Consider the following 27230-nt stretch of genomic DNA (forward strand, 5'->3'; position numbering starts at 1 on the left):
TTAGCAGATCCTCCCCCTCTCCCTCCCCTTCCTCCCCTCCTCCTCCTCCTCCTCCTCCCCTGCTCAGCCGCCCATCCCAGCACCCAGCTCCTGCCTTCATCCCTGCCAGGCAAAGGGAAGGGCAGGGAACCTGGCTCTCTGTCCCGGAACAGAGAAGGGAAGGAGGGGAGGGTGGAAGGCAGAGGGAGAAGCTCACTCTTGCCTTCATAATGTTCCCAAAGTCCTGCCCCCTTAAAGAGAACCTGGTCCCTTCTCTCGGCGCTCGCTCCTCTCAAGGACACCCTCTGCTAACTGCAAATGTCACTCTGCCAGCCTGCCCTGCAGCATTCCCAGAGGGATGCGGAATCCCAGCCACGCTGTGTCCAGGGATGGCACAAAGATGCAGCAGGTACTTTGGGAAGTACTTTGGAGTCTGAGCTTGACCCTTATTAGCCATGAGAGAAGCCACTGGAACCCACAGCCAGGAGAAAGCCTGGCAGATGGCATTGAGTGTGAATCGAGTGTGCCAGGGCTCTGCTCCCCCCAGCACCCTGCAGCCTCAGCCCCAGCTCTGCCGGCAGGGAAACCTCTCAATTCCCAAAGCTCTGAGGAGCAGATGTCGTGGCAGAGCTGGTTTTCACGGGCAATTTCTCTCCCTCTCCGCTGCTCCTCCTCCTTCCCCATCCCTGTCCCTCATTCACCTCCCAATGTGGAGCTGCCCACTCTGGGCTCACCATTACATGTACTGGTAACAAATCCCGAAAATCCCTGTTGCATGCCAGGAGATGTCCCCTTCCTGCCCCCAATCCCTTCCCGGAGCAGAGGCGATGTCCCTGCCCCAGGCTGGCCCTCTGCCTGCCCCTGACACCTGCCTGTCCCCTCCCGCCCCGCTGGCCGGGGGATCATTGCACAGTGGAAAGACATGTGAGTATTGACTTGCAGTCAAATCTTATCGGCCTCTGGAGGCCCCTGGATTGGTTTCACTCCTAGCAGGGCTTGAAAAAATACATAAATAAATAAATAAATAAATAAATCTATCTCCCATGTCCTTAGAGGTGAAGGCAGGATGTGGCTGTCACCTCCTATCCAGGGAGGATGCTACATCCCTGTGGTCCCCAAAGCAGCTTTCTGTGGATCACACTGCCTAAATGGGGGTGGATTTTGGACACCCCCCCAATCCAAACACTGGATTGGGGTCTGGGTGGGTCTGTGGGATGGGATGGGAAGGGATGGGATGGGATCCTCCATGCACAAGCAGTGTTCTGAAAACCCCTGTAGATGCAGAGCATTGATTCCCAATCCATCTAACCCTCCCTGAGGCTCCTTGGGCACACAGAGGGAAACTGAGGCAGGGCAGGCAACGCTCCCAGGCTCACCCCCAGCACCAGATCCAGGCTTTGAGCATTCCCAACTCCCTTCTGGTGCTCTGCAGTAGTGAGCAAACCTATTCCCTGTGCTCCCACCATGAATTCCTCACTGCTATGAGACAAAACAATGACATTTCTCCATCTTTCCATTTGACAACAATTCATGGAATCTATGCAGATGGCACTTGGTTCCTTCCTTGGGCAGGCAGGGAAGAATTAAACCCTGGGAAAGCCCTGCCTTCAAAATGTGCTAAACCCCTGAGGAAATAATGGGGAAGGATTTTAGGGACTGAGAAACCCCTCAGGGTCGTTTTCTAGGTAGCCTGGGAGGGTTACATGGACACGGAGGGCTGACAGCTCCAGGGCTCTGGGCAAGCCACGTGAGTCCCTGGTGCTGGCTGAAGCATCCAGCCCTTCTTTCCTGGCCCAGAACCAGCTCCTGCCTCCTGTGGCCCATTTTCCATGGCATCGTGGTGCTTTCCCACCATCGAATGATGGAAGCAGCAGCAGCTTCTCTCCCCTTCCATCACTAATTGCTGCTTAATGAACTCTGCCTATCACAGCCTCCGAAATGGAGGCTGGAGAGGTGCAATCACAGAAAGGCTTCCAGAGGGTGCATTCCCCCCAAGGCCAAGGCTGTGCTGGGAGCAGGGAGAGCATTAATGACAGGGGCTTATTTTCCCTCTGCAGCGCTTAAAATGTAAATGAAATTCATTATTAGCAACTCCGTTGCTAATTACCATCTGAAGCTATTCATTAGCCTGTCAGCTTATTTGTTGGAGGACAACAGAGTGGATGGGTTACTCCAAGCCAAGGAATAGCTGAAATGAGCTCAGTGGGGTGGGAGAGGAAAAGCAGGGATGGGGGACAAAGGCACAGACAGCTCCAACCATGGGGGGTCAGGGAAACAAAAGCTGGAAAAGAGAATGAGGAGTCCTTTTTAAAATGAAGAAGAAGCAAATGGGAAAGGCAGGAGCGATGCAAAAATAAGAGTAAGGGAATTACACACTGAGTATTGTCCGTCTGTCCTTCTTGAGCAGCCACTGTGGTTGCAGCAGGACCCACACCCAGGGAGTGGTTTCTGCTTCCCCTTTCCCATTACAGTTTCTCTCTGAGCATTCCCGTGCCATCCCAACCCCATGCCAGAGGACTTCCAAATCCCTGTGGGACCCTCTTGCCTGGTCCCAACCCCACAGGAGGTGTGATCTTGGAAGAGCTGCTTGGCAGAGCAGCCAAGAGGAGAGCTGGTGGTGGCAAGAATGCAGAGGGCTGCTGGACACAGCACGGAGCCCAGACAAACCTGGGAAAATGGGGAAAAAACCCCAGAAACATATTCCTAACAGAGATCAGGGCAGCTGGAGAGGAGCAGTAACCTGAGCCCCTGTCCTCCACCTGCCCTCTCCATATTTTCTTTCATGCAAGGTGGCCCTGCTTGGGAACAGGACGGAAAGTGGGAGCATCCGATACAAGGAAAGTCTGGGTGCCATCGCCCATCTCTGCGTCACATCGGCGCGGCTCAGGTCTCAGCCTCTCATCACGTTGCACTCAGCAGCAGGCTGATGCCAGCATGGATTGTCACCCTGGCAAAAGGGGTGCAGAGGGACCTCCAAGATGCCACAGCTGCAGGGATCCCCTGAACCATCCCAATCACAGTCCTGGAGCTGCTACTTCTCAGGAGCAGCCCCCTGAGGATGCAGCCCAGGGTGCAGGGGCTGTGCCAAGATACCAGAGGAACCCTTGGAGCATCCTGGGGTAGCACCAGCTCACTGCTGAGGTCTTATCCCTACCGTAAGCAGAAAATTACAGAGCTCAAGATAATCCTCATTTTGAATAGCCTGACAGTAAAAGAAAAGGGAAAAATCCCTTTCATAAGACAAATCCCTTTGCAGAGCTCCAGCATATAAGCAGAGGGATGTTGTAACGACCCTGAGGGCATTAATAAACCTGAATGCTCCTCACCAACCCCACCTGGGACCCCAATTCCCCCCACCCATGGCCCAGGAGCTCTTTTTAAGCTCAACCCAGGGGTCTCAGTCCTAGTCTCAGCTATGTCAGGACTGGTCTCTGGGTCAGCTGCAGCTGCTCTGGACTCCAACCGACAGACTGACCCTAAACTGGACTTGTGGATTGATTTCCTTGGTTTTGAACCTATTTTCTTGCTGGTAATTTGCTGCTTGATCCAGCCTTTTCTTTGGCCCTGCCCTTCCTCCCCAGCCTGCCCTGTTTAGGCAGTGTGGGATGGGCAGGGAGGCTCTTCCCCCTGTTATCCCTTGGCTTTTCAGGCATTCCCTGGGAAGGAGGGGAGCGCACATCCATTTGATTCCTGAATATGCCTGATTGGAAAATCTGCAGGCAGACAGGAATGTGGTAGTGCTGAGGGCAAGGATCATTCCCAAAGCCTCAGTGGGATGGGAAGGTGCTGAGGCAGCAGAGATGCAGGTGGGGAGGAAATTTAGGTGTGAAAAAGCTTGGAGAAAAAGAAATAAAGGACAAGAATCCAGCCTCAAATCTCCAGTGTGCTCAGTTGCCCACAGGCAGAGCCAGAGCAGCTCTCCAAGGCACTGAGCACCCCCAGTGCTTGGCAGGAGTTGGAATCCATGATCCCATCCCTGCCCCCCTTTCCTTCCCTGTTGCTGGGCAGGGCATGGAGCTGGGTGTGCAGAGGTCCCTGCTCTCTGAGGGGATCAGCTCAGGGTCCAAGACCCAGAGAGGGGTCAGAGTGGAGAGCTGGGCCCTCTGCTATGAGGTCATCTGTGGCATGCTGGTTTTCCTGCTTCCCTCTATTTTACCATCTGTGAAGCAGGCATTTTCCCTGATTCTGCCAGGTTTCCTTCCTTGCATCCCCACAGCAACGCTGTTCCCCTGCTGAAGGGGTTTGGCCACCAGGGCTCACTGGTGTAAAGAGATTTTGCTGCTTCCTTGCCCAGCTGTTCTCATCTTCACCTGGTGGGATGTTGTCCTTGCTGCCCCTCTGTGACCCTCGAGGCTGGACCCTGGGAAGGGAGGATGATTTAGCTGTCAAATAAAGTAATTTTCACAACATTTCACTGATATTTTCACAAGCTCTAAGGCAGGAGGTCCAAGTGATGTGCACTGAGAACAAGAGACACAGCCTATGGAGCTCTCAGGCTGATTTTGGATTTATATCCCTGTCCTGTCTGTAAATCAGTCCAGTCCCTTCCCCTGCCCTCCACATCCCAACCTTAGCATCGCTGGCAAAAGCAATTAACATGTCCTCTGGCTTTCATGCAAGTCATTCATTAATTACTGCTCCCAGAATGAAGCACACCAGGGTATGAACATGGAGTACCCCAAAATTGGCCCTGCTGGTGGGGAGCTGCTGGTTTCCCATTGCCTCCTGGATAGAGGGAGCCTGTGTGCCCTGCCAGGGGCTGTCCCCAAGAGCCCCTGCCCTTCTCAGGGCGATCTTCTACCCACATAATGCTTGCCATACCCTGGGTAGGGGTCGCTGCACCTCTGCCCCACAGAGCCCCCATTCCTATAAAGCCCCCCCAAGCCCCATAGACCACTTCCAGCCCTATAGAGCCCCCATTCCTGTAAAGCCCCCCAAGCCCCATAGAGCACTCAAACCCCATGGAGCCCTGAGCCCTATAGAGCCCCCCAAGCCCCACAGAGTACTCCCAGCCCCATAGAACACTCCCAGGCCTATACAGATCCCATTCCTGTAAAGCTTCCCAGGCCCCATAGAACACTCCCAGCCCCATGGAGCCCCCCAAGCCCCATAGAGCACTGCCAGCCCCATGGAACCCCCAGCCCTATAGAGCCCCCGTAATGGCCCCGCCCCTTCAGTAGGCCCCGCCCTTTCCCCCATGGCCCCGCCCCTCCATCCGGCGGCATCAGGACCCTGGACAGCGGCGGGCGCTCTCGCGAGATCCCGGTGCTGCCCATAGCCCGGGTGGCGGCGGCGCCGCAGTCTCGCGAGAGCGCGGTCGCTGCGGCAGGAGCAGCACCGGGCGGGCGGGCGGCCGCCGCCACCCGCCGGGGACCGGAGGGGACGGGACGGGTCACGCCACGTGGTGAGTCCCGGGAGTGTGGAGAGGGGAAACGCCTCGGTGTGAGGGCGCTGGATGCTCCCCCCGAGGGGGCTGGCCGCCCTTTGCACCGACCTCCCGCTCTGCATCCGCTTGCGGGGGGGGATGCGCGGCGTGGGGACAGCCGCGGTGACCCTGCACACGCGTGGGTGCACCGGGGACCGAGCGGGGCTTGGGCCGCCCTTCTCCCCGATCCAGGCCGCTGCTGGGAGGCTGCGCCGGCTGTGAGGTGGGGATGCGTGGGGCACGCAGCCCCTCACGCGTGGAAACGTAGGGGCAGCGATGCCGAGCCCTGCCTGCCCTCCCCAAACGCGCCCCGTGCACCAGAGCTGTTTCTTCTCGGTGCCTTCCCCTATGCGATCCCCCTTCCTTTTTCCATCCACTCCACCATATTCCTCATTTTGCAAAAAAACCCCACCCGAATGTGTCGCTGTGCCGGTGCTTTGGCCCCACGGTGGCGGGGCCGGGGGGTGCCGGGCCGTGTGTCCCCGCTCCCGGCACACGTGGGTAGGGGCGGCCGGGCGGACGTCACCGCGCCCGAGGAGCTCGTATTTATAGCACTGGCGGGATGGAAGCATCCGGGGGCTGCCGGCGGATGTCGGGCACGGCGAGCCCTGGGGGGTGCGAATAGACCCCTAGAGAGAGCTCCCCAAATCCCCCCCAGGAGCCCCAGGCACCAACTGCCGGGACCCCGTGTCCTGGGAAATGTGTTGGTCGCTGCCTGGATAACTGGGAAAGGGCAAAACCTGCAGGCAGGTGGGGATACGCCATCTTCACGCTTCTCTTTAAAACCTCAGGTAATAATTTTTCGCTTTATTTCGCCGTAATTTTCACATCTGGCACAGAGCTGAGCATGGAATGGTCTGGGATGGTCCTGGGATGCTGAGCTCTCCTCCTTTCCCACCTGCATGCTCTGGAATGAGGTGCCAAATGACATGAGTAATTGTTAAGCCAGGCACTCAAGTGACTCACTAGTGACAATCGCCACTGATTTATTTTTTTTCTCCAGCTGATTTCTTTGCTCTGATTTTCTGCTCCCGTTTTGGCCTTGTTTTTGGCTTGGGCTTGCAGAGATGGCAGCTACTAGGCAGCCAGGTAGTCCCCTGTGCTGGAATTCAGCAAGAAAAACCCAATAATACATTTTTTAAAATAATTATTTTGGGGTCAGGTAATGAACTTGAGAGTTTCAAACTGCCCACAGCCACCTCCTTTCCCTGCTGCCCTACCTGGCCCTCTCCTGGATGTAGGTCAGTTGGGAGTGGGAGGCCCCACATCACTGGATCCTCTCGTAATCTTCTGCCTTAACTGGCACATAAGCCTGAGCCAGAGGAGTCAGGATTTATCACACTGCCAGCCAGGTGCCAGCCTGGATGTGTGATAGTCCAGAGTGTCACAGAAGTGAAGCCAACTGCTGTCCTTGAGTTGTTTGGGAATGGGAGGGAAGGTGAAGGCTTTTGCAGACGTCCCTGACCACTTCAATCAACCTTTTTTTCTCTCGTTCTCCTCCAGCTTTGCTAAAGCTCCCACGTTTTTCCCAAGTATTTTTCTCGAGGAGCAGAGAGGCTGAGCGTGTGCCAGCATGGCAGGTACAGGGGGCTCTGGAGATCATTGTGGGCTCTACTGGCCATAATGTCACCTCGTTAGCCATCAGTGGGGTGGGGGGGGTGTCCATGGCTGCAGGATCTCTGTGGCCAGTGAGGGCTGAATTTGATCCTTTCGGGTGGGTTGGTGGCAGTTTCCATAGGAAATCCTTAACTCCTGTGTAAAATTTGACTGTTCTTGGGGTTATTTAGGAAGCCTCTTGGTTTTTGTTCAGCCTGATACTAGTGAAACTTTTCCTTGCAGAAAAGGTGAACAACTTCCCTCCCCTGCCCAAGTTCATCCCCCTGAAGCCATGTTTCTACCAGGACTTCGATGCGGAGATCCCGCCACAGCACCGGACCATGGCCAAGCGGCTTTACTACCTCTGGATGCGTGAGTGGCCCTGTGGGAATGGCTCCAGTGGGATCTGTTTGCCTCTCCAAAGGCTGCTCCTCTAGGAGCTGCCAGCTGAAAGGGCAGGATAAGGTCAGGGGAAGCCCTTCTCCCCCTCCAGGCCTTGGTGTCTCCTTTTAAAAGTCAGGAATGAGAGGTGGGCTGCAGCATCCCATGGATCCCAGCCCTTCCAGCCTCCAGGATGGAGCTATGGAGCTGGCTCAGTGTCCCAGGGTCACTGGTGGTGCTGTTGATGTCCTGCTGTAAGGAGGAGACAGCTCAGACTGGAGGGCTGGTGTGCCTGCTCCCCAAAATGTGGAGCTTGAGGCTTCCCGGAGCTTGCCTGTTCCTTTTGCATGCCTCTGTGTGCCGTGCTGTGCTAACAGAGCTGTCACCAGCTTCCAGCTCTTCCAGCTATCCTGGATCTCTCTTCTTCACCAAACACGGGCAGGGAACAGAGCCAGAGGGAGAGGTCACACCCCAGCATAGGTGGAAACGTGCACAGCTCAGGGCAAGTTGGCACCAGCATTTAATTTCTTTCTAGAACTCAGTTCCCTTATCAGGCATTTCCCCTGAACTTTGGAAGCACCAGTGCCCAGGGAGTGCCCTGTGCTTTAGGGGCAGGTTAGGAAGAGCTGAGCTAACACAACAGAGGTTGTGGTGTGTTCCTGCTTTTGCCATGGCACCAGGCTGGCATCCCTGGGGCTGTGTCCTGTCAGGAGGGTGACCCTGGGGTAGCTTCATCATGTCAGGAAGGTTTGCTTGTTTAAGGCATGGAAGGAAAAAAGCTGTGCTTCCCTGGGGAAGCTCTCTTGGGGGTGTTCAGTTCCCTCCCCATCCCAACCAGGATGTTCTTCCTCTTAATGTAGCAGACCTTGGTCCTTGCTCCTTAACACCAGCACCACCTCCTAGAGCCAGTCACTGTCCCTTGGGTTTTGCCTCTGGAGCTCCTCTCTGGGTCATTTTCTCCCCAGCAGCCCCTCAGACACCCAGCACAGCGTGGCTGGAAGGTCCCTTCATGTCCTTTAGGGCAGCTGAGCTCCTTGCCTTGCCAGCTGCAGCTCTCAGGCAGGCGGTGGTGGGAGGGCTCTCGTTCTCGTCGAAATAATGAATCATTCTCCGAACTCGGAGGCGTCAGAACGCAGCTGAGCCTTCTCTGCTTTGTCCTGTGTCTGCTGAGCTGGGACTCATAGTCAGAGCCCTTGTGTGGCCTGATCCCAGGCAGGGGTGGGCGAGGGAAATGTGTCACCCCCTGAACCGGCGAGGCAGGGTCAGGAGTTCAGCATTTTGGCTCTCAGTGGTGCTCGGGGAGCTCCTGCACAAGCTCCTTCAGCAAAGATGTATCTGGAGCAAGCGAAAAACTTCACCACAATTCCTCCAGTTTCCTTCTGTTAGTGGAAATGTGACCTGGCTTGATAGGAGCGGGAGGATGCAACTCCTGCCAATCTTCAGAGCTCAGGAACTGCTTAGGGAATTACAACTCTCAGTGATACATTGATTTTCCTCCTGTTACACTCAGCTGAGGCCTGACCCCCTTCGGCCCAGCCAGCCTGGGAATGTGCTCCCAGCTTAATTTAAGGGAAATCCAGCTAGGGCACGATTCTGAGGCCACGTTCCCTGGGGTTGGGGTCCTTGGTGTCTCAGTGCCACCCTTGCATCCGTGCTACTCTGCTCTGTGTGTGTGTGTGTGTTTGCAGTGAACAGCATCACCTTGGCGGTGAATCTCGTGGGCTGCCTCGCGTGGCTCATTGGAGGCGGCGGAGCTGTAAATTTTGGACTGGCAATTCTCTGGCTCATTCTCTTTACGCCCTGCTCCTATGTCTGCTGGTTTAGACCTATTTACAAAGCTTTCAAGTAAGTGGTCGCACCTGAGCCTGGCTTCTTTCTGCCTTGTTTTCCTTCGTAAACGGTCAGTGTTTAGCTTGGGGCATTGCCTGACTAATTGGGGGAATTCCTTTCTGTGCAGCCCTTTAGCTTTACTTTCTAACCTTCAAAACCAGAGTGTTTGGGATTTCCTGGGGGCAAAACCCCCCATCAGGTGTTGTAAGGACACTTTCCTTGTGCCTCTGTGCAGTGGTGGGGGATAGTGGTGAGGATGCAGCTGGGGTGCCACTTTCCCTCCCATCCCTGAGGCATCTCTTATATTTTTCCATGAATCCTTGAGGTGTTTGTACAGATTACCTGTGGTGCTGAGGTCAGTCCCCAAATCTAGAGAACTAGGGGTGTATTTATTCCCATGTGGGGTGGTGTGAGCTGAGAGTCGTGTCCCAACACAGATGTCCTCAAGCCCAGCTGACTGAGCCATAGGGAGGGTCTGGTGCCCCACAGCTTTCCCAGGTTTCCCTTGACCACCTTCAGCCTCTTGCAGTTTCTCCTTTGCCTTTAATTTTTCTTTCCATCACCCTCCTGCTAAACCACAGCCAGGTCTGATACGTCGGAGCATCTCCTTTTCCTTGGAGTGCAGCGGGGATGGAGGTGCAGGAGTGACTGATCCTTCTCTTGCAGGACAGACAGTTCCTTCAGCTTCATGGCCTTCTTCTTCACCTTCATGGCCCAGCTGGTGATCAGCATTATCCAGGCAGTGGGGATCCCTGGATGGGGGGTCTGGTAAGGAAAATGTTGCTGTGTTGGGTACAAGGGTGGTCACCATGGTGTTTTAGCTTCCTTACTGGTTCTCTCCTTGGTGAAGATGGTTTGAGGAGCTGGGAGGGCTGCTGGCAGTCTGGGAGAGGTGGTTAATTAACCAATTGTTTCCATCCCCTTGCAGTGGCTGGATTGCAGCGATTTCCTTCTTTGGGACCAACGTGGGCTCAGCTGTGGTGATGCTGATCCCCACCGTGCTCTTCACAGCCATGGCAGTCTTCTCCTTCATCGCTCTCACCATGGTATGGCAGGAAGAACAGGGGTTCCACATGGCTTTGGGTGGCCCTCCTGCCACCCCAGGAGCTCCGTGCCGGCCGCGGGTGCTCAGCCCCTCTGGATTTTCCCTGCAGGTGCACAAGTTTTACCGGGGCAGTGGCGGGAGCTTCAGCAAAGCGCAGGAGGAGTGGACCACGGGGGCCTGGAAGAACCCCCACGTGCAGCAGGCGGCGCAGAACGCGGCCATGGGGGCGGCGCAGGGCGCCATGATGCAGCACGAGACGCAGTACTCGGCCACCCCCAACTACACCTACTCCAACGAGATGTGAGCAGCAGCAGGACTCTGTCCTCAGGAGGAAGAGCTGGGGGGGAAAAAGGGAGGAGGAAGCCTGAGCCTGAGTTTCTGCAGCTGTCTCAGAAAGTCAGAGTGTACCATAATGGTGGTTCTTTTCCCGTCTTTGTAACGAGATCCTTTGGGATTTTTTTCTTTCCTTTTTTTTTTTTTTTTTTTTCTGTTTTTCTTGTCTTGAGCTCTTCTTTTCTCCTTTCTTTTTCGTTCTGAAGAGGCCGTGAGTTGACCTGCAGGGCTCTTGTTGTGCGTGGTAGTCAGTGTCCATTCACGTGTCTTCTTTTTCCCTGTGGAATAGTGTACGGTGGTGGTTTTTTAATTACTGTGGTGATAGGTGTACGTTAGAACCTCATCAGCCAAAACCCCCCCCCATGCCCCCAAAAAGGGAAAAATAGCAACCAGCACCCATCTTCCCTCTTGGAATAAGCCCCAAACCTCGGGTTTTTGATGTGTGTGAGTTTTCTCTTTCAGTTGGTAGCATCCAGCCACTTGCCACTGTCTCAGCAAGGGCAAGCAATCCTGGGAATTCTCCTTTTTTCTTTTGCTTTTTAACTAGCAGGTGGCTGGCTGATTTAGGATTAAAAAAAAAAAAAGGGAAAAAAATATAAGAAACCCTCAATCTTGCTGTTGATATGCTGGAAGCCAAGAGATTCCTAATCTACACCCTGGCTCAGGATCTACAACTTCTCTCAGTGTGTGGTGTTGTGAGTAGTTTACACTTCGACGTGGAGGACCAGTGTGTGTGTGTGCATGTGTGTGTGTGTTGGGGAGCAAGGACAGGTTTTCCCTGTGGTATACAACCATCCCATTCCAGATTCTGCATCCTGAGTCTGTTTTTTTTTTTAAGGCTTCTGTTCTGAAAAGCAGCTGTAAAAGTGACAGAGCATTCCTCAGAGGACCTGTGCTTGGGCAAGGCTGCGGGTCAAATCTTGCCACCCCAAATCCCAGCACATCCAAGCAGTTTCCCTGCTCATGGAAATAGCCAGGCCAAGGTTTGTCCCTGTTAGCTTTGGAGGTTTGTGCTAATTTAAGTCTCTTGAGGAAACCTCCAGGCTGGAGGGAAGGACTCCTGCTCACTTGCACTCCTGAAAAGCATGGTGAGATGTGGCCCTGTGTTTTCCTGGTGCAGAAATCCCTGTCAGGCCCGAATCCCTGCCCAATTTGGGGATGTTTGACATTAAATAATGATCCTGCACCCTCGCAGGAGGCAGCTGAGCTCAGACCAACACTTCTTGGGGAAGGTGACTGGCACACCCTGGAAAAGATTATGAGTGGGAGCATAAATGGGATGGATGCTGCAGGGCAGGGGTAGGGAAAGCTACTTCTCTGAGATGCTTTTCAACTCTAAATGCACTTTAAATAAGCCAAATTTTTCTCCAAGTCCTCGAAAAGCAGCCCAAACAGAATCCAATCCAGCCCTTTGGCTCCAGTATTTCCTGCCTGGCACAGGGAAGGAGCTCAGTGTGCCACCAGCCAGGACTGTGCGAGTCCCCAGCCCCGTATATGTCCCCTCCAGCCCTCCACTGATGCTTGGATGTGACCCCTACCCCTGAGAATCACCCCAAAAAGGACCTTCTCTTCTCCAGCAAAGCACACCAAGACTAGTTTCCTTTTTAAGGGTGTCACTCCAGTCATTCTGCAATAGGCAGTCGTCTCTTGACCAGACTAAAATGCAGCTACTGATAAAATGCCTGTCTGTGTGTGTGTGTGTGTGTGTGTGTATATATTTATGTATAAAATGTCAGGAGAAAAGTAATCCTTTGCTAAGCCTATTATGTACTTAATCAGGTTTAAATATTGTGCAATCCATTTCTAGCTCGCCTAAAACTTACTCTGCCAAACCACGTGCTCTGTCATCCGTGTCTGAGAAATGATGGATTAAGTGACTTCACCTCTTGCATTGACAATAAGATGCATCAATAATAACTGTAACGAGCTGTAACTAACAGACATTGCTTCAGCACCTAACCCTCCTCTTCGATGTGTCTCCTGAGTGATGTGTGAGCTCCGATGTGTGAGCACTGAAACGTTCCCCCCGTGGCTCCAGCCAGGTGGGAAACTCGACCCCTCGTTCTCACCTCGGTTATTTGTAAGCTGTCCCTGCTCCAGGTGGGGCTGATTCAAAGTGTGGTGCTCCCGAAGCCCACAGGGTGGGAGAGATGGGCTGTTCCTATTGCTGGGTAAGACGCCTCTCATAGAACACACCTGGGCTTCTCCTGAGGTGTCCCTGTTGCCTTTCACGTCCTGCATTCAGCAGGGCACAGCTCTCTCTGCCTCTTGCTGGCCTTGCTGCTTGTTTGTAGCCAATATCAGAGGGATGTCCAAATAACTGCTGCTTTTGAGCTGGATCTGCACAGGGCTGGGCACCACGGGCTGCCCCAGGTCTGTCGTGCCCACATAATCATGGGATGGTTTGGGTGGGAAGGGACCTTACAGCTCCTCCAGCAGGGACACCTTCCACTGTCCCAGGCTGCTCCAAGCCCCATCCAGCCTAGCCCTGGACACTTCCAGGGATCCAGGGGCAGCCACAGGGGACCCGGTGCCAGGGCACAATTCCTTCCCAGTATCCCACCTCACCCTGCCCTCTGGCATGGGAAGCCATTCCCCTTATCTGTCTGTGCCTCGGACAGTGAATACTCAGTCCTTTAATCTACTTTACCCTGTCAGCTCTGTGTGGCTGCCCTGAATCCCATAGGAAAGGTTTCACTCCTGATCTCAAGCACTTTCCTGGGCTCAGATATCACCCCTGTCACTTGAGGGGCCCTCAGACCCTCTCCTCTATACTGTCCCCCACAGGCCTTCTACACCGAGTTTCTTTGGTTTTTGTTCCGTTCCAAAACCTTGCCACGAGCCACAATCCCAGCTAAGACTGCTTCCTGAGCAGCCTGAAGCCACCCGCTTGCCCTTGGCGAGATCCCCCGCGTGGGCACGACTGGGGCACAGAGCGGCACAAAGCCCTCCCGGGTGGCAGCACTGCCGCCATAACCCAGGACGGGGCCGTGACGGGCCGCCATGACACCCCTTCCTCCCGCTGGGCGCGCGCGCTGCCCGCACCAATCAGCGCCCAGGGCGGGAGCAGTGCACACCAATCAGCGCCGAGGGCGGGAGCAGTGCTCACCAATCAGCGCCGTGCGTGCGCCGGTTCCCGGCACTCCCCAGTTCCGGTCCGCCCGCTGCCCTCACGGCCCTCCCGGCCCTGCCCGGAGCGGTGTCGGGCGCTGTTTGTCACTTTCTGGGGGCCCTGCGGCTTCTCGGTGCTGGTGTGCGGCCTTTTGGAGCCGTTTGCAGCACCGCTACCGCATTAAAAGTCAATTTAATTAACCCCTAAGGGTCTGTAAATTGCTTGTTTTCTGGTGGCTGCTTCACCACAGGTGTGTTTGGGTAAGAGGAAAGCGCGGCCCAGCACTTTTTTTTATCGTTATGTTACATGTATTATTATACATACAGCTTCTACTATAATATTTTGCCGTTATTTTATATTTTTACCACTATTTTGCTATTTTTGCTTTTATTTTTACATTTGTACCATTTAAAATTTTCACCTTTTTGCCATTGCTTTACCGTATTTATCATTATTTTACCATTTTAATAATTGTTCTATTTTTTTCATTTTTATCCTTTTTATTATTACTTTATAGTTCGTAAGCATTTTGAAAGTTTCCTACTTAAAAATTTACTTTTTAATACCCAGGCTTTAATTTGTAGATGCTTTGGTGGAATTAATTGTGGACATTTTGGAAACAGCCTAAGGGTGCTTTAAATAGATAATAATTTTAATTATTTATAAATAATAATATGATTTTAATTAGATGTAGATAAATATGTGAAGCGTGGTGGTAGCATTAAAATCTCTCAGCCAATGTCCTACTACATTTCCTCACCTCTTAATTACCCTTAATTTGTGGATGCTTTGGTGGAATTAATTGTGGACATTTTGGAAACATCCTAAGCATGCTTTAAGTAGATAATAATTTTAATTATTTATATATAATCATAATAATCTGATTTTAATTAAATATAGATGAATATGCAAAGCATGGTGCAAGCATTAAAATCTCTCAGCCAATGTCCTGCTGCATTTCCTCACCTCTTAATTACCCTTGCTAATCAGCAAAGCTGGAATTGGGTTCTTAGTGGAAAGTGTTCCTGCCCATGACAGGGGGTGGGATTTGTTCACTTTCATTTCCCTTCTAAGCCAAACCAGGCTGTGATCCTGTGAAATTCCTCTCTCCACCCTCTGAGTTGCTCCCAAAAATCAGGACAGCCAGTGTCCATCTTCTTTCCACCCAAAGTGATTCCAAACAGTTTGAACAACAAGGACATCACTAAAATGGAACAAACTTTACTGGTTGCAGTGATTTTTCAAGAACTGGATTTGCTCTTTGCTGCTTAATCATTAATTGATTATATTTGAGATATTTGTGTCAGTTTCCTCACCAAAACATTAATTTCTGGTTTTTATCAGTGTGGCAGCAGCATAGGGAGGCCAGGAGGAAGCAGCAGACCTGAATTAGAGCTGCTAGGGAATTATTTCTAGTGTTGCTGTTAATATTTAGGGACACAGTGAGAAACAAGATGGTTGTGCATGCAGTGAGGCCCCACATTTTTAATTATTAAGACATCTCTGTGCATTTATTAATCACCAGAGAGTACAGAGGGAAAGCATCTCAGCAGGGGTTTGTTTGCCTTTAGAGAACTTGGTGTAAAATTTTATCCCAAATTGATTTATTTATCTCCCCTAAATTCTGGACCATGTTCAACATGTGGGAGTTTTAATTTTGGTGGGCATGAACTTTTCCAGGGCACATTTGTGGCCTCTCTGCTCAAGTTTTAGGAGTCTGTTTCCTAGTGTCTGACAGAAAAATGTAATTACACATTGAGCTGCCCTCAAAGTTCTGCTGGTGCTTGAATTCCCTGTGGGATGGGTGGCATTTGGGGATGACCCAGAGCCATCCCATCTTTCTGGGTCCTGCAGAGTCCAGGTTAGATCCCCCTCTGTTGGGAATGTGTTGGGGTTGGAGGCTGTGTTAGCCCAGTGTCTTTGTTTCCTTGTGCCTGCACAGCTGGATTGGAGCATGGAGCCCATCTCCCTGCCAGAGCCAGGCATTCCTGCAGGAAACAGCTCATCTGTGGCACAGGAAAAATTCCATGTGCTGCTGGGAGTGACTGGAAGCGTGGCTGCCCTCAAGCTGCCCCTGCTGGTGGCAGAATTGCTGAAAATCCCTGGGGTGAGTGAAGCTCTTGGTGGAGCTTTGTGAAGTTGGAGTTACCCTGGTTTTGGGGAGTGATCCCGTTCCTTCTGCTAAAATAACAAAAATAACAAGTTCCTCCTTGGGGGCCACTTAGTTTTCAAAAAAGTCTGTGAGGAGAATTTCACCTGTTTTTAAAAATCTTTTTTTTTTTTTTTTTCTTTCTTACCATTTCATACTTGAAATGATCTTTGTTTTGGGTGTTTTGTTTTTTCTGGAGTTTGTCCTTGTCAGTCAGGTTATCCAATGTGGTTGCAGACAGAGGTGATGCTTCTGAAACTTGAAATCTCCAGGGTATTGCAGTTTTGCATGGGTGGGATATGGCTTTTCCAAATGTGACCCCGAAAGGGAAAACAGACCTTGTAAAACCAGAAATGGAGAACACAAGCTGCTCTATGTGTTTGTGTAGTATTTTTTTACTATTTGTTGTCTGGAGTAACAGAGGTGCCCAGCAGGGGCCACTGGTGCCTGATCAGGGAGGGAAATGTGCTATTTTTGCTGTAGGATAAAGTTAAACATAGAAAACTTTTAGATTTTTAGAAAAGGAAGAACTATTTTGGAGCAGTGAAAGAAAAGAGTGGCAGGGGCAAGAAGAGTGCACTGAAATCTGCAGATTTATTGATGAGATTGCTGCCTGAATTTCCTTTGGGGTGCCTTGGGAGGCTGTACCTTGTGGGTACATTTAGTAGAAAAGCAGAGGAGGTGCTGGTTTATCTGGTTGATGTTGTCACCCAAGCTGGAAAGGGAGCTGGAGATGAGGCAAAGGGAGGCCTCAGTTAATTTATGACTTGGCCTGATGTGATTAGTGAGGTCAAAGGTCCCAGCCTGAAATAAGAAGGACAAAGAAAAATGACATTAAGGAATGGGGTGACCAGCCCAGAGCCAGAGATAGAGATCTTCTAATCCTCTCCCTCTTGGATTAACTTGGCCATTGTCCATTTTCCTTTGCTCCTGGAGCTTGGGACATCCTTCTGTGTAGGTGACAGGCAGAATGCAAATGACCTGTGGTAGGAATTTGGCTCAAACGCTTTGCTTCTCTCTGAGTATTTGTTTCATAATGAAAAGCTGCAGACAGCTGGACTCAAACTCTCTGTGCAGCCCCAGAGGTCTGTGACATCCAGTGCAGATTATGGCCATTGGTTTTAGGGCAGAAAAAGCAAAATTGAGACATCCAGGAGTTTATAAAAGCTTATTAATCCAAGTTATTTACTCATTTCTGCTGTGATTTCAAGGCCTGCTGAGTCAGTGTAACTTTCCCATGGCATTTATTGATCCTGCGCCAGGCTGTTGCATCAATTCCTTTACTGCTGGAGCAGAGCTTTACAAAGCAGGCAGGGCAGGAGCAGAATATGGCTTTGATACCAGAGGAGATGTGGTCACAGGCTTGCAACCAGAGTGGTTAGTTTAAATGGATGTTTTGCCTGAAATGCTCTGTGGTGAACGGCTTGGCAGAGTGATTTTGCTGCTCATTAAACTTTAACACCTCCTCAAGGGTGCCAGGGGATGTGACAGCTCACTGCCTTTTGCTTGAATTGTCCTTGACTTGTCCTGAAGTGTCCAAGGCCAGGTTGGACAGGGCTTGGAGCACCCTGGGATAGTGGAAAGTGTCCCTGCCCATGGCAGGGGGTGGCACTGGAACACCTTTAATTTCCTTTCCAATCCAAACCAGCCTGTGATCCTGATAGTAAAAGGTTTTAAAATCATCAAATTCGGGGAATTAGAAAGAAGCTAGACTTAGTGGGGCCCTGGAAAAATGTTAAAAATAGACTCTGAAAATATTAGGCTTTGTGTTTGCCAGATCACGTGAAATTGCATCTGCGTAAGCAGTATATGATAAATGATATAATTGTTAGATGTGATGATTGTTTAGTAATTAAATATAATTATTGTTTAGTTGTAAGAAGAATCATGAGAAACTATGTTAGAAGTTTGAGGGGGACCACGAGGAGCCCATGCTTGGCTGAAATCTATGTATACAGTAGAACAATATAAGTTTAATAATTAACATGAAAGTTATATGATGATAGAATATAAAAACATGTTCATCCTGAACTCATGTTCAGGAGTCATATTTGGTTTTGTACCCCTGACACCCAGAGCTCTTCAATAAAAACACCTGCATATAATCATTCTTGTGATTATGTGTTTCTGAATGCTAACAATCCTAGGTTAAAGAAAGGCAAGGACAGACTTTTTGGTGGGCAGAATGTTTTGCTCTTGAAGCTCCAGGATGTCACCTGGACTTCAGGTTAAAGTCACACCCTGTCACTTCTTTGTGCAGCTGCCAGGCAGGCTCTGCCTCAGCCTGTAGGTGCCATTTAACAGAGGAGCTCATGTGCTCAGGCTATCTAGAAAGATTTTGCTGTCAGACCTGAGAAAGCCATTAAAAAATAAAATAACCACGTGCACCTCCTTCCCCTGAGCACAAAGGGCTGGGCCAGGAGAATCCTCTATCAGAGACCAGCAGTGTTGCCTGAACATGGGCTTTGTGGTAAAGTTTGTTTTGGAGATTTGGCTTAAGCCAAAGACCTTTAACTAATCTAAACTGTCTCCAGTGAGGGAGTTTGAGTGTGGCCAAACTCCCTTTACTGTTGAAGATATCCACAGGCAAACAGAGGGTGTGCCAGGTAAATAGAATAAACTATGCAGGCTGAGGTAATCCTGAGAACAGTGGGCTCTTCCCAGTCTAGCTGGAGGGACTTGAGGGAACCAGGAGCCCACCCCAGCAGAAGACCTTCATTAGGGAGAATATTTAACTCACAGAACAACTTTTTTGGGGGCTGGTGGGATTTCAGCACTCAAACTCCTTCAACATCCCTCTGCAACGTTCTGGCCTGGAATGGTTGAATGCAGTGCTCGACAGACAGAACTCTTCCCTAGTCATGGGCTTATGCTTGGAAGAAATAAATATTTTTTTCAATGGCAGCATTTCAGAGAGCAGCCATCTCCTTCAAACTGCACAGTGGCCTTCAAACCCCCCAAATAAATAAATAAATTTTTTGCAGACTGAGGTTAACACCTCACCCGAAGCCTGCGGCGCAGCGGAACAGCGATAGCACCTTTGTGGGTGTCGCTGCTTGGCTCGAGCAGCTTCCTGTGGGGTGAGGTTAGCATGGAAATAATACAGTTAGCTAATGCCTGGGAGTGTGATCTTCATGCTCAAAAACACTATGAACACCTGTCATTCCCAGTCGGGGGTGTTTCAAGAAAAACAGACGTTTAGAAGTGGCAGAAAAGCAAATGTACAGTACCAAAAATGTGTCGTGCAGCTGGTTTATCCTGTCACTTTTCTTTCAGAAATTGGGGGGAAATTACCAGTGGGCACAATATGCTGAGGCTGGGATTTTCCACTGCTCCCAGCTGTTATTCTAGTCTCATAGGATGCAAGGAGCCAACACTGCCTTGTTCCCATTGGAATAAACGGTGCTGGGAGCTGGATTCATGTGCTCTGTCGTATCACTGCTGCTGTTGCAGAGAACTTCTTGGAGCTTGGAGGTTTCCAGCAGTTGGTTGTAGCAAGGAGTGCACACACCAAGTGCCTCCTCAGTTTTCTACCTCAAGGCACTGCTTTCCAGCAGGAAGGAGCAGCTGGTGGGGCTGATTTCTCCCCATCTCACTGCCAGATCAACAGAACCATGCAGTGGGTTCTGGGAGTTGCTGGAAGGAGCAGGTACTGGCCAATACCATGGAAAATGGGTATTTTTCACTGTAATCAGCAGCCTGAGGTTCATCTTCCTCATTACCAGTCTTCAGAGTGCTCCATCCATGTGTTTTGATGTTGATGGGTTTAAGGAACACCCTTGGGAGGAATTCAGCCGGAAATTCAGCTCCGTGTCCCACATGGGCAGTCAGGGCATGCAGAGCTGACACTGGCTGACCCTGGTGTGTGGAGGACACCTCTGGTTCCCTGCCTGTGGCAGGAGCTGTTGCCAACGTTTATCAGAGCTGCGGGACACATAGCAAACAGGGAAAGGGCCCCTTTTCCACTTGGGAAGATTTCTGCAGGAGGAAATGAGAGGTTCACCTTAGCACCTTTTGTAAGTGTGTGCCAGATAGACACCTGAAGGATGGGATAGGCTTTCCCCAATAAAAGAAGGTTCCAATGGCTTTGCAGGTTTATCTGAGATTTCAGAAACCTCGTGTGTTCACCCAGTCTCTCTTTGTGGAAGCCACTGGTTTGCTGCACAGAAACCCTGTGCTATGGACACAGCTGCACAGACATTTTCCCTTGTGCTTGGCAGGTGAGGATCTGTCTGTTTTAGGTAGACATGAAATGAGTTTCTGGTTCCTGCAGATCCCTGTGGTGGCCTGGCCTTTCAGCTGTGAATAGGGGAGGTTCTCTGAGAAGCCACAAAACCTTCTAAATTCTCCTCAAGTCTAACCAGTGGTCTTTTTCTTTCTGCTTAGCTCGAGGTGAAGGTGGTCACTACTGAGAGAGCAAAACATTTTTACAATGCCCAGGAGATTCCTGTGACCCTCTATGGTGATGAAGAGGAGTGGCAGGTGAGTTGTCCTTGCAAATAAAAGCATTCCTCTTAAGTTTTCTTGCAAGAAACCACACTTAGTTCTTTTTTAAACCTGAGCCAAGATTCACTCCTTGGTCTAGGAATATATGTTTGAAATGTGGCTTTTGAAGAACGTGCTGTAAAGGAAGAGGAAGAGAGAGGCTGCTCTGATGCAGTGCAGGATTTTGTCCTGCAGCAGGCAGGGAGAGTACAGAGTGGTCTCTCTCAACCCTGGGCTCAGCTACTCTGAGTGTCAGGAAATGTCAAGACAGCCACTGCAGAGCCATGGTGAGCAAGTTTGGTGCTTGTCATGAGTCATACTTGTCACGCAGGCAGCAGCTTCATTCTCCTTAGCTCAGCTGTCAGGGCTGTGAACATCTCTGCTCCCTGTGAAACGACTTTTTCTCCTGACTGCAGTTTTACTGACACACTTTGAGACTCCTTGAGTATGAAGAGGTTCATTGTACAAGCATCAAGATTTGTTTTTCCATACATTTCATCCCTGCTTTGCAGTGCTGATCTGAGCACAAGGTGCTCTCTCCTTACCCCTATTCCTGCTCACACATGAGCATCACTTTTAAGTGGATAGAAACACGCCAGTGACAACAGCCGGGAAACTTTCTGGCTGGTCTCAGGGATTGGTGGATACCTACTGGATCCCAAGGTGCTACAGCCTCAGGCAGTTGTTTCTGAGGAAGTGGGGTGATAGAAGGGCTGGAGGTCAAGCTTTGAGGTCTGCTGGCACACTGGAGAGCAGGCACGGAGCCCTTGTGGTGTGAAATAATCACAGAATGGTTTGGGTTGGAAGGGACCTCAAACTCATCCAGTTCTACCCTCTGCCATGGGCAGGGACACCTTCCACTATCCTAGGTTGCTCCAAGCCCCATCCAACCTGGCCTGGAACATTTCCAGGGATGGGGCAGCCACAGCTTCTCTGGGCAGCCTGTGCTAGGGCCTCACCACCCTCACAGGCAACAATTTCTTCCAATATCCCATCTAACCCTGCCCTCTGGCAGCTGGAAGCCATTTCCCCTTGTCCTGTTGCTCCAGGCCTTTGTAGCCTCCCTCCATCTTGCTGGCTTCTTCAGGCACTGCAAGGACACAATTAGATCATCCCAAAGCCTTCTCCAGGCTAAACACTGCCAGCTCTGTCAGCCTTTCCTCATGGGAGAGCTGCTCCATCCCTGTGATCAGCTTGATGGCCTCCTCTGGGCTCAGTGTGACAGCCTGCTCAGCATCTCTTTGGGAGATCCTTCACTCTGACAATAACATGGCCAGAAAGGATAGAAGTGAGTGGAGGAGGTAGGAAAGGTGTTCAGGAAGCCCCAGCTTTTCGGGTGCTGCCTTTTTGTTGTGGCTTCCCGTGACTCAGAGGAGGAGCAGTCTGTGGCCCTGACACAGCCCCTGCTGGCCTGTGGTTGGGTCTCCTCTGGGGAATAAGCACCTGATGCTGTTTGCTGCTTCTCAGGACTCTTTCCCAGTTAACTGAGCTCTTAAAACCAGGGTTCTCTTGAGCAATTCAGGGCTTTAGAGAAAACAGAAATAATCACTCAAGAGTGTGTCAAGGAGAAGCTGTGGCTGCCCCATCCCTGGAAGTGTTCAGAGGTGGGATGGGCCTTGGAGCAACCTGGTCAAGGAGAAGGTGTCCCTGCCCATGGGACAAGGTGAGCTTTAAGGTCCCTCCCAGCCCAAACCATTCTGTGATTCAGAGAGCCAAGAGAGGAGAGAAGTGCCAAACTGGATAAACCTCATCCATCATGGAGAAGGGCAACAGGACACTGTTTCTTGCAGTACTTAGGAGGGTTCTCTTTGCTGCTTTGAGTGTGAGTAGGGTTGTGCATCCTAATTAAAAGCGACGTGTTCGTTTAGGGGTCTGTACCTCATGAGAAGCCAGTGGGCAGCTTCACATCAATGTGAAACTTATAAATTACATGAGTTTCCCAGGAAATGTACCCCTGGTTTGGGCCTGCCTGGCTCAGCTGGCTGAGGAATGGAGCTCTTAGGAATAATTGCAAAGCTAAGGAATGCCATGGGTAGGGACAGCTCTTTGCTGTGGTTGTCAGATGTGTTAATTGTCTTGTGGGGAAGGCTCCCCCTATCCATTGATCCACTGCCATCCCTTAAATTCCATAAGCATAATCCCACAGGAATTCCATCAGGAATTGTGATTCCTGGGTGGGCTGGATGAGGTGTGTGAGGGTTTGGTGCTGCCCACCTCGTGTCCCCCACAGCTGTGGAAGGGCCGCTCGGACCCCGTCCTGCACATTGAGCTCCGGCGCTGGGCTGACCTCATGGTGGTGGCACCTCTGGATGCCAACACGCTGGCAAAGGTCGCCAATGGCATCTGTGACAACCTGCTGGTGAGTACCCAGGCTCTGCCTGCCACTGCTGCCACCCCTCAGCACTGCCTGACCTTGCCTCCATGGAACCTTGGTGCTTCTGCAGCATCACCAACAGTGAGATTTGCACATTCTGCTCCCCTTTCATCTGCTTGTCTCTCTCTTCCCCAGCATGATTCCCCTGCTCCGTCTCCTTTCTTCCCTGAAATCTGTTCCCACTCCTCAGTTCTCTCAGCCTCTCATCTCATTTCCCAGCCCTGCTTTGTGTTCCCTGCTTTTCTGGAGGGTGGTATTTCTTTCTGCCTCCATCTTCTCTCTCTGTCACTCATACACACAAACACACACTCACTCCCTTTTGAGTTCCTCTACATTTTTTTCAATGCAATCTGGAAAGACACCTGTGAGATCAGATAAAACTGTTTACTTCCTGCTACTTCACCACCTCCCTCACCTAACATAGCACAGACTTTCAGACATGCTCATGCCCACTTACCTCCCAGCCTCAGCTACAGAGGATTTTGCTTGTTCAGGCTTGTTTCTTGGTATTTAAAGGGCTCTTGAGCTCTTCAGCCTAATCAGAAAGTGTATTTAAAGGGGAATGTTCTTCTTTGTTGGGTGCTGGGGACCTTCAGTGGGGCTGAATAGTTTGTGGCCAGGCATTAACCACACAAAAGGTCTCAGGAAGCTGCAGATCTGTGTGACCTACAGCCTTTTGGGTAAGAAGTGCATATAAATGAACAAAATCCACCCAGAGCAGATCTGTGGGAGGGACAAGCAATGTCTTGTCCTTCTGGGTCCCTTGTGGATGTGCAGAGGGAAGAGCTCAGGATGGATGTCAGGGATGTGTGGCTTCACAGGCTCCTGCCAATCTTTGAGAGCCTTGTGAAGGGAAGAGGCAGCTCCAGGAAAGGGAAGTGAGTGCTGGAGGTGCTGGTTGGCAGCTCAGAACAGATTTCATCAGATTTCCTTGTGCTGGGAAGGGTTCAAGTCACAGGGTATAAAAAGGATGGGCAGGGTTCCTGTAAGACTCTGTGATCAGAGCTGCTCCCTTGGAAGCTCCTTTGTTTGAAATGCTGCAAGGCCTGGGGAATCCAATGGACATTGCACTAAGAGCAACCAGCATTGTCTTTCCAAGGGGATGAGGTGTTCCTGGATTATCTGGAGGTGCTGAGGAGTCAGATTTGATTGCCTGTAGCACACAGGAGCTGCCAGATGCCTTGTAACCTGCCAGCATCTCCTGCAGCAGCCCATATGTGCTCGTGCTCTCCTCTGTTGTATCCTGGAAGCAGCATTGTTTCCCTTACAGGGAGTTATGGATCCAGCTGGCATTTCATGTCAGAAAGACTCATTGCCAACTTTCAGTGTTCAGCTTTGTTATCTGAAGTGTTGCCCCGGGGGTGTCTTTGTAGTCAGTAAGATCTGTGGCCACCTCTCAGCTCCTCTGTATCCCACACAGTCTTTACACATCCTTTTCCAGCTTGGTTTGCTCTGCCTGGGCTGCTGCCTAGAGCAGGGTGGGATTTATCCTCTGCCTAGCCTCCCTCATCTTTCCTGCCTGTCAGAGATGAGCTTGGCTGGAATGTGCTGCAAATTAATCTCAGCCCATGGGTTAATCCAGCTGTGCTGACAAAACAACAGCCAGGCTGGAAAGGTGCAGCAAAGGGATGGGAAGGAGTGAGGAGATCCCAGCCCCGCCATGGCTTCTCCTGCAGACGTGTGTGATCCGCGCGTGGGACCTGAGCAAGCCCCTGCTCTTCTGCCCAGCCATGAACACGGCCATGTGGGAGCATCCCATCACAGCTCGCCATGTGGAGCAGCTCAAGGCCTTTGGCTACACGGAGATCCCCTGTGTGGTGAAGAAACTGGTGTGTGGAGATGAAGGTCAGTCCTTTTCCTGGCTCCTGCCCCTTTCCCTGCCCTGTCCTGGAGGGTTGTGCTGCCTTTTGCTGTGTGGCCACAGAGATGTTGAACTGCCAAAGCTGAAGCTTTGCCCCGTGTTATCCCTCATCATTAATTTTTAAATAGCCTTAAGAGCTTCCAGCTGAGCCTGATACTTAACAGAAATGCTCATTCAGGAAGAGGGGAGATCACAGAGAAGGAAGGTTCCTGTGGCAAGCTTCACCAGGCTGGTATTTGGGTGTCCTGACTTTGCCCTCTGCTGGGACTGGGGGCTGTTTTCATTGTGCCTCAGTTCCTCAGTGTGGCTGCATTTGCAGGGGTCCCAGGACGAGGGAAGAGATGAGAATCTTGTCTCCATGTTTCAGTAGGCTGATTTATTATTTTATTATATATATTATATTAAAAGAAAATGATATATTAAAACTATACTAAAAGAATAGAAGAAAGGATTTCATCAGAAGGCTAGCAAGGAATAGAAAGGAATGATAGTAAAATCTTGTGACTGACCAGAGAGTCTGAGACAGCTGGACTTTGACTGGCCATTAATTAAAAACAACCACATAAGACCAATCAAAGATGCACCTGTTGCATTCCACAGCAGCAGATAATTATTGTTTACATTTCAGGCCTCTCAGCTTCTCAGGAGAAAAAGATCCTAGCAAAAGGATTTTTCATAAAATATGTCCATGACACCTCAGTTCCATCATTGGGATTAAATCTTGTCCCTGAGTGCAGACAGTGAGAAAAGCCCTTTGCAGATGTGGCTGGGGGTGTAGCTGGACACACATTTAACATTTGTTGTTGTTGTTGCCTGGGTTACTTTTTAGCCTCCCAAACAAGCTGTGATTTGGGGTTTTGACACCGGAGTTCTGTGAAGTGAAAGAGGGGTGTGGAGGAAGTGCATACTGAATACATTTAGCTTGCAGTGTTAAGAAATAATGCTCTCATTTGAGTTTTAGTAGTTTGCTTTAAATTGAGGTATTTTGACTTTTGGGAAGGGTTTTGATACAAACCACTTGGATGAATGGATTTGCTTTTTTATTAAAATTTCATTGGGCAAATCTCTGTAAAATGTGCCTTAGTTCCAGCCACAGCCTGCACCTACTTCTATGTAACAGCCCTGGCTCCAGCAGGATTTTAACCACCCTGTCAGTCCAATAAACAGTCTGTGACAAAGACAGGCTGTTAAAATGTCTCTCATGGTTAAATTCTAGGCCTGGCTTAGTTTTGGAATCCTTAGGTAGGTGCAATGCCTCCATGGATTTGTACTTTTGGAACTGAAAACTGAAAAATATTTACAGTTAGGTAAGTGTAGTCAAGTAACTGAGACATCAGTTGAAATATCCTAGATGACTAGCCTTCCACTGGGATTTTAGACATGATGACATGATCAAATTTCTTCATGTCCAGCTCAGCTGTCTCAGCTGTGAGAGCAAACTCCTGAAGGAGCTTGGAGGAGAGGGATGCAGGGATGGCAGGAGCAGCCTGATCTGACTGGACTCCACTTGTGCTTGTGAGTCAATTCCCAACAAGATCTTCCTGATGGCAAACACCAGCACTTCTCCTGGCATCCTGTAGGGAGATTATGGCAGGACACTAATGGATTCCATCTCTCTGAAGACCAAACTTGTCTCCACAACTGACTTTTTTTCACCCCTTCCCCTTTTCTCAGGCCTTTCACCCCACAGCCTCTTCCACACTCATTTTGGTTTTGTGGCTTCCATCCACGCAGGGGTTTCCCTGGTTTCCACACAAGCAGCACGTAGCAAAGCTCACACATGTGGTGCAGGAGAGACTCAGTTTGCACCAGTTTTGTCTGTTGATGTTGTGGTTTGTTTTGCTCTAGGAGGTTTCTCTTCCTCACCCTGTGTGGTTGAGTCTCACCTGAAATGCACCAGATCCTTACTGCCTCTGAGTTTTATCTGATGAATTTTTCTCCTTTAGTAAAGTGTGGGTTTAGACAGAAAGTCCAGCTAAAAGAGTTAGAATACCAAACTGAGTTTCTTGACTGGATAGTTTCCACACTGCCATTGTCTTCATCATCCTTGGCTGGATTTCTAGAGCCTGGCACACTGGCAGATTTCCACCTGTAGGCCTGAGCTGTGCTGTAAGAGTTTGCTTTGCTAAACCTCAGAATCCAGCACTGAATTGCCAGAGATGTTGGAGTAGTGGATGGTGGAGGAAGAAGGCAGGCCTTGGAAGTGTTCTGGAGGGGTCTAGCTCTGCCAAACCATGCAGAGGAGTGTCTCTTGTCAGGTGCAGCTCTTCTCCCTGAGCTTAGCAGAGCAGAAGGGTCCAAATCTGCCTGCAGCTTGTCCACAGGATGCTCCAGACATCCTGGGATTTATAGGTCTGAAAAAGATGAAAACAGCATTTCCCAGAACTAATTTCTGCTGAGCAGTAATTTATGAGCTCAATTAGCCAGCAGGATAAAATACCAAGGGAGACTCCTTTTCAGTCTTCCAAGAGACAAATACCTGTGGGAGAAGCATTTTTCCTCAGCTCCAGGCAAATTAGAAGAGTGAATGGCCTCAGTTCCCAGTGCTGAGTTGAGCACACAAGGTTAGACAAGGTGATTTAATAATCTCAGGCTTTAAAATTCTGAACCTGAGTTTAAAACTGCTTCAAAGGAAAGCAGCAACACAACATAGATTAGAT

General features: G+C 50.5%; 2 protein-coding genes across 6 annotated transcripts in view; both read left to right on the plus strand.

The window, feature by feature from the left end:
- Window positions 1-5270: 5270 nt before the first annotated feature.
- Window positions 5271-12548, plus strand: SCAMP5 (secretory carrier membrane protein 5). The gene is made up of 7 exons (XM_066558587.1): window positions 5271-5383; window positions 6908-6984; window positions 7244-7372; window positions 9070-9226; window positions 9878-9979; window positions 10140-10257; window positions 10366-12548. The coding sequence occupies exons 2-7, from the start codon at window positions 6978-6980 to the stop codon at window positions 10558-10560; spliced, it is 708 nt and encodes a 235-aa protein (XP_066414684.1). The 5' UTR covers window positions 5271-5383; window positions 6908-6977; the 3' UTR covers window positions 10561-12548.
- Window positions 12549-13764: 1216 nt separating this feature from the next.
- PPCDC (phosphopantothenoylcysteine decarboxylase) overlaps window positions 13765-27230 on the plus strand; it is a 29632-nt gene continuing 16166 nt past the window's right edge. For 2 of the 5 annotated variants that reach the window (XR_010784478.1, XM_066558887.1), the window contains exons 1-5: window positions 13765-13951; window positions 15644-15808; window positions 20237-20332; window positions 22566-22694; window positions 24386-24554. Coding sequence is in view for 4 of the 5 variants with exons in the window: in XM_066558887.1 (XP_066414984.1) it covers window positions 15656-15808; window positions 20237-20332; window positions 22566-22694; window positions 24386-24554 (547 nt within the window). In the remaining variant the exon portion in view is untranslated. Of the gene's footprint in view, window positions 13962-15643; window positions 15809-20236; window positions 20333-22565; window positions 22695-24385; window positions 24555-27230 lie in introns of all 5 variants that reach the window. The other 3 variants (XM_066558888.1, XM_066558890.1, XM_066558889.1) reach the window with 3 other exon arrangements.

This window comes from Molothrus aeneus, chromosome 13 (assembly GCF_037042795.1).
Source record: "Molothrus aeneus isolate 106 chromosome 13, BPBGC_Maene_1.0, whole genome shotgun sequence".
Classification (NCBI taxonomy): Eukaryota; Metazoa; Chordata; class Aves; order Passeriformes; family Icteridae; genus Molothrus; species Molothrus aeneus.

Excerpts from the sequence above, each read along its gene's own strand:
- SCAMP5 (XM_066558587.1), top strand. Across the intron at positions 7,373-9,069 it reads GCTTTACTACCTCTGGATGC|TGAACAGCATCACCTTGGCG; the intron begins GTGAGTGGCCCT and ends GTGTGTTTGCAG. Across the intron at positions 10,258-10,365 it reads CCTTCATCGCTCTCACCATG|GTGCACAAGTTTTACCGGGG; the intron begins GTATGGCAGGAA and ends TTTTCCCTGCAG.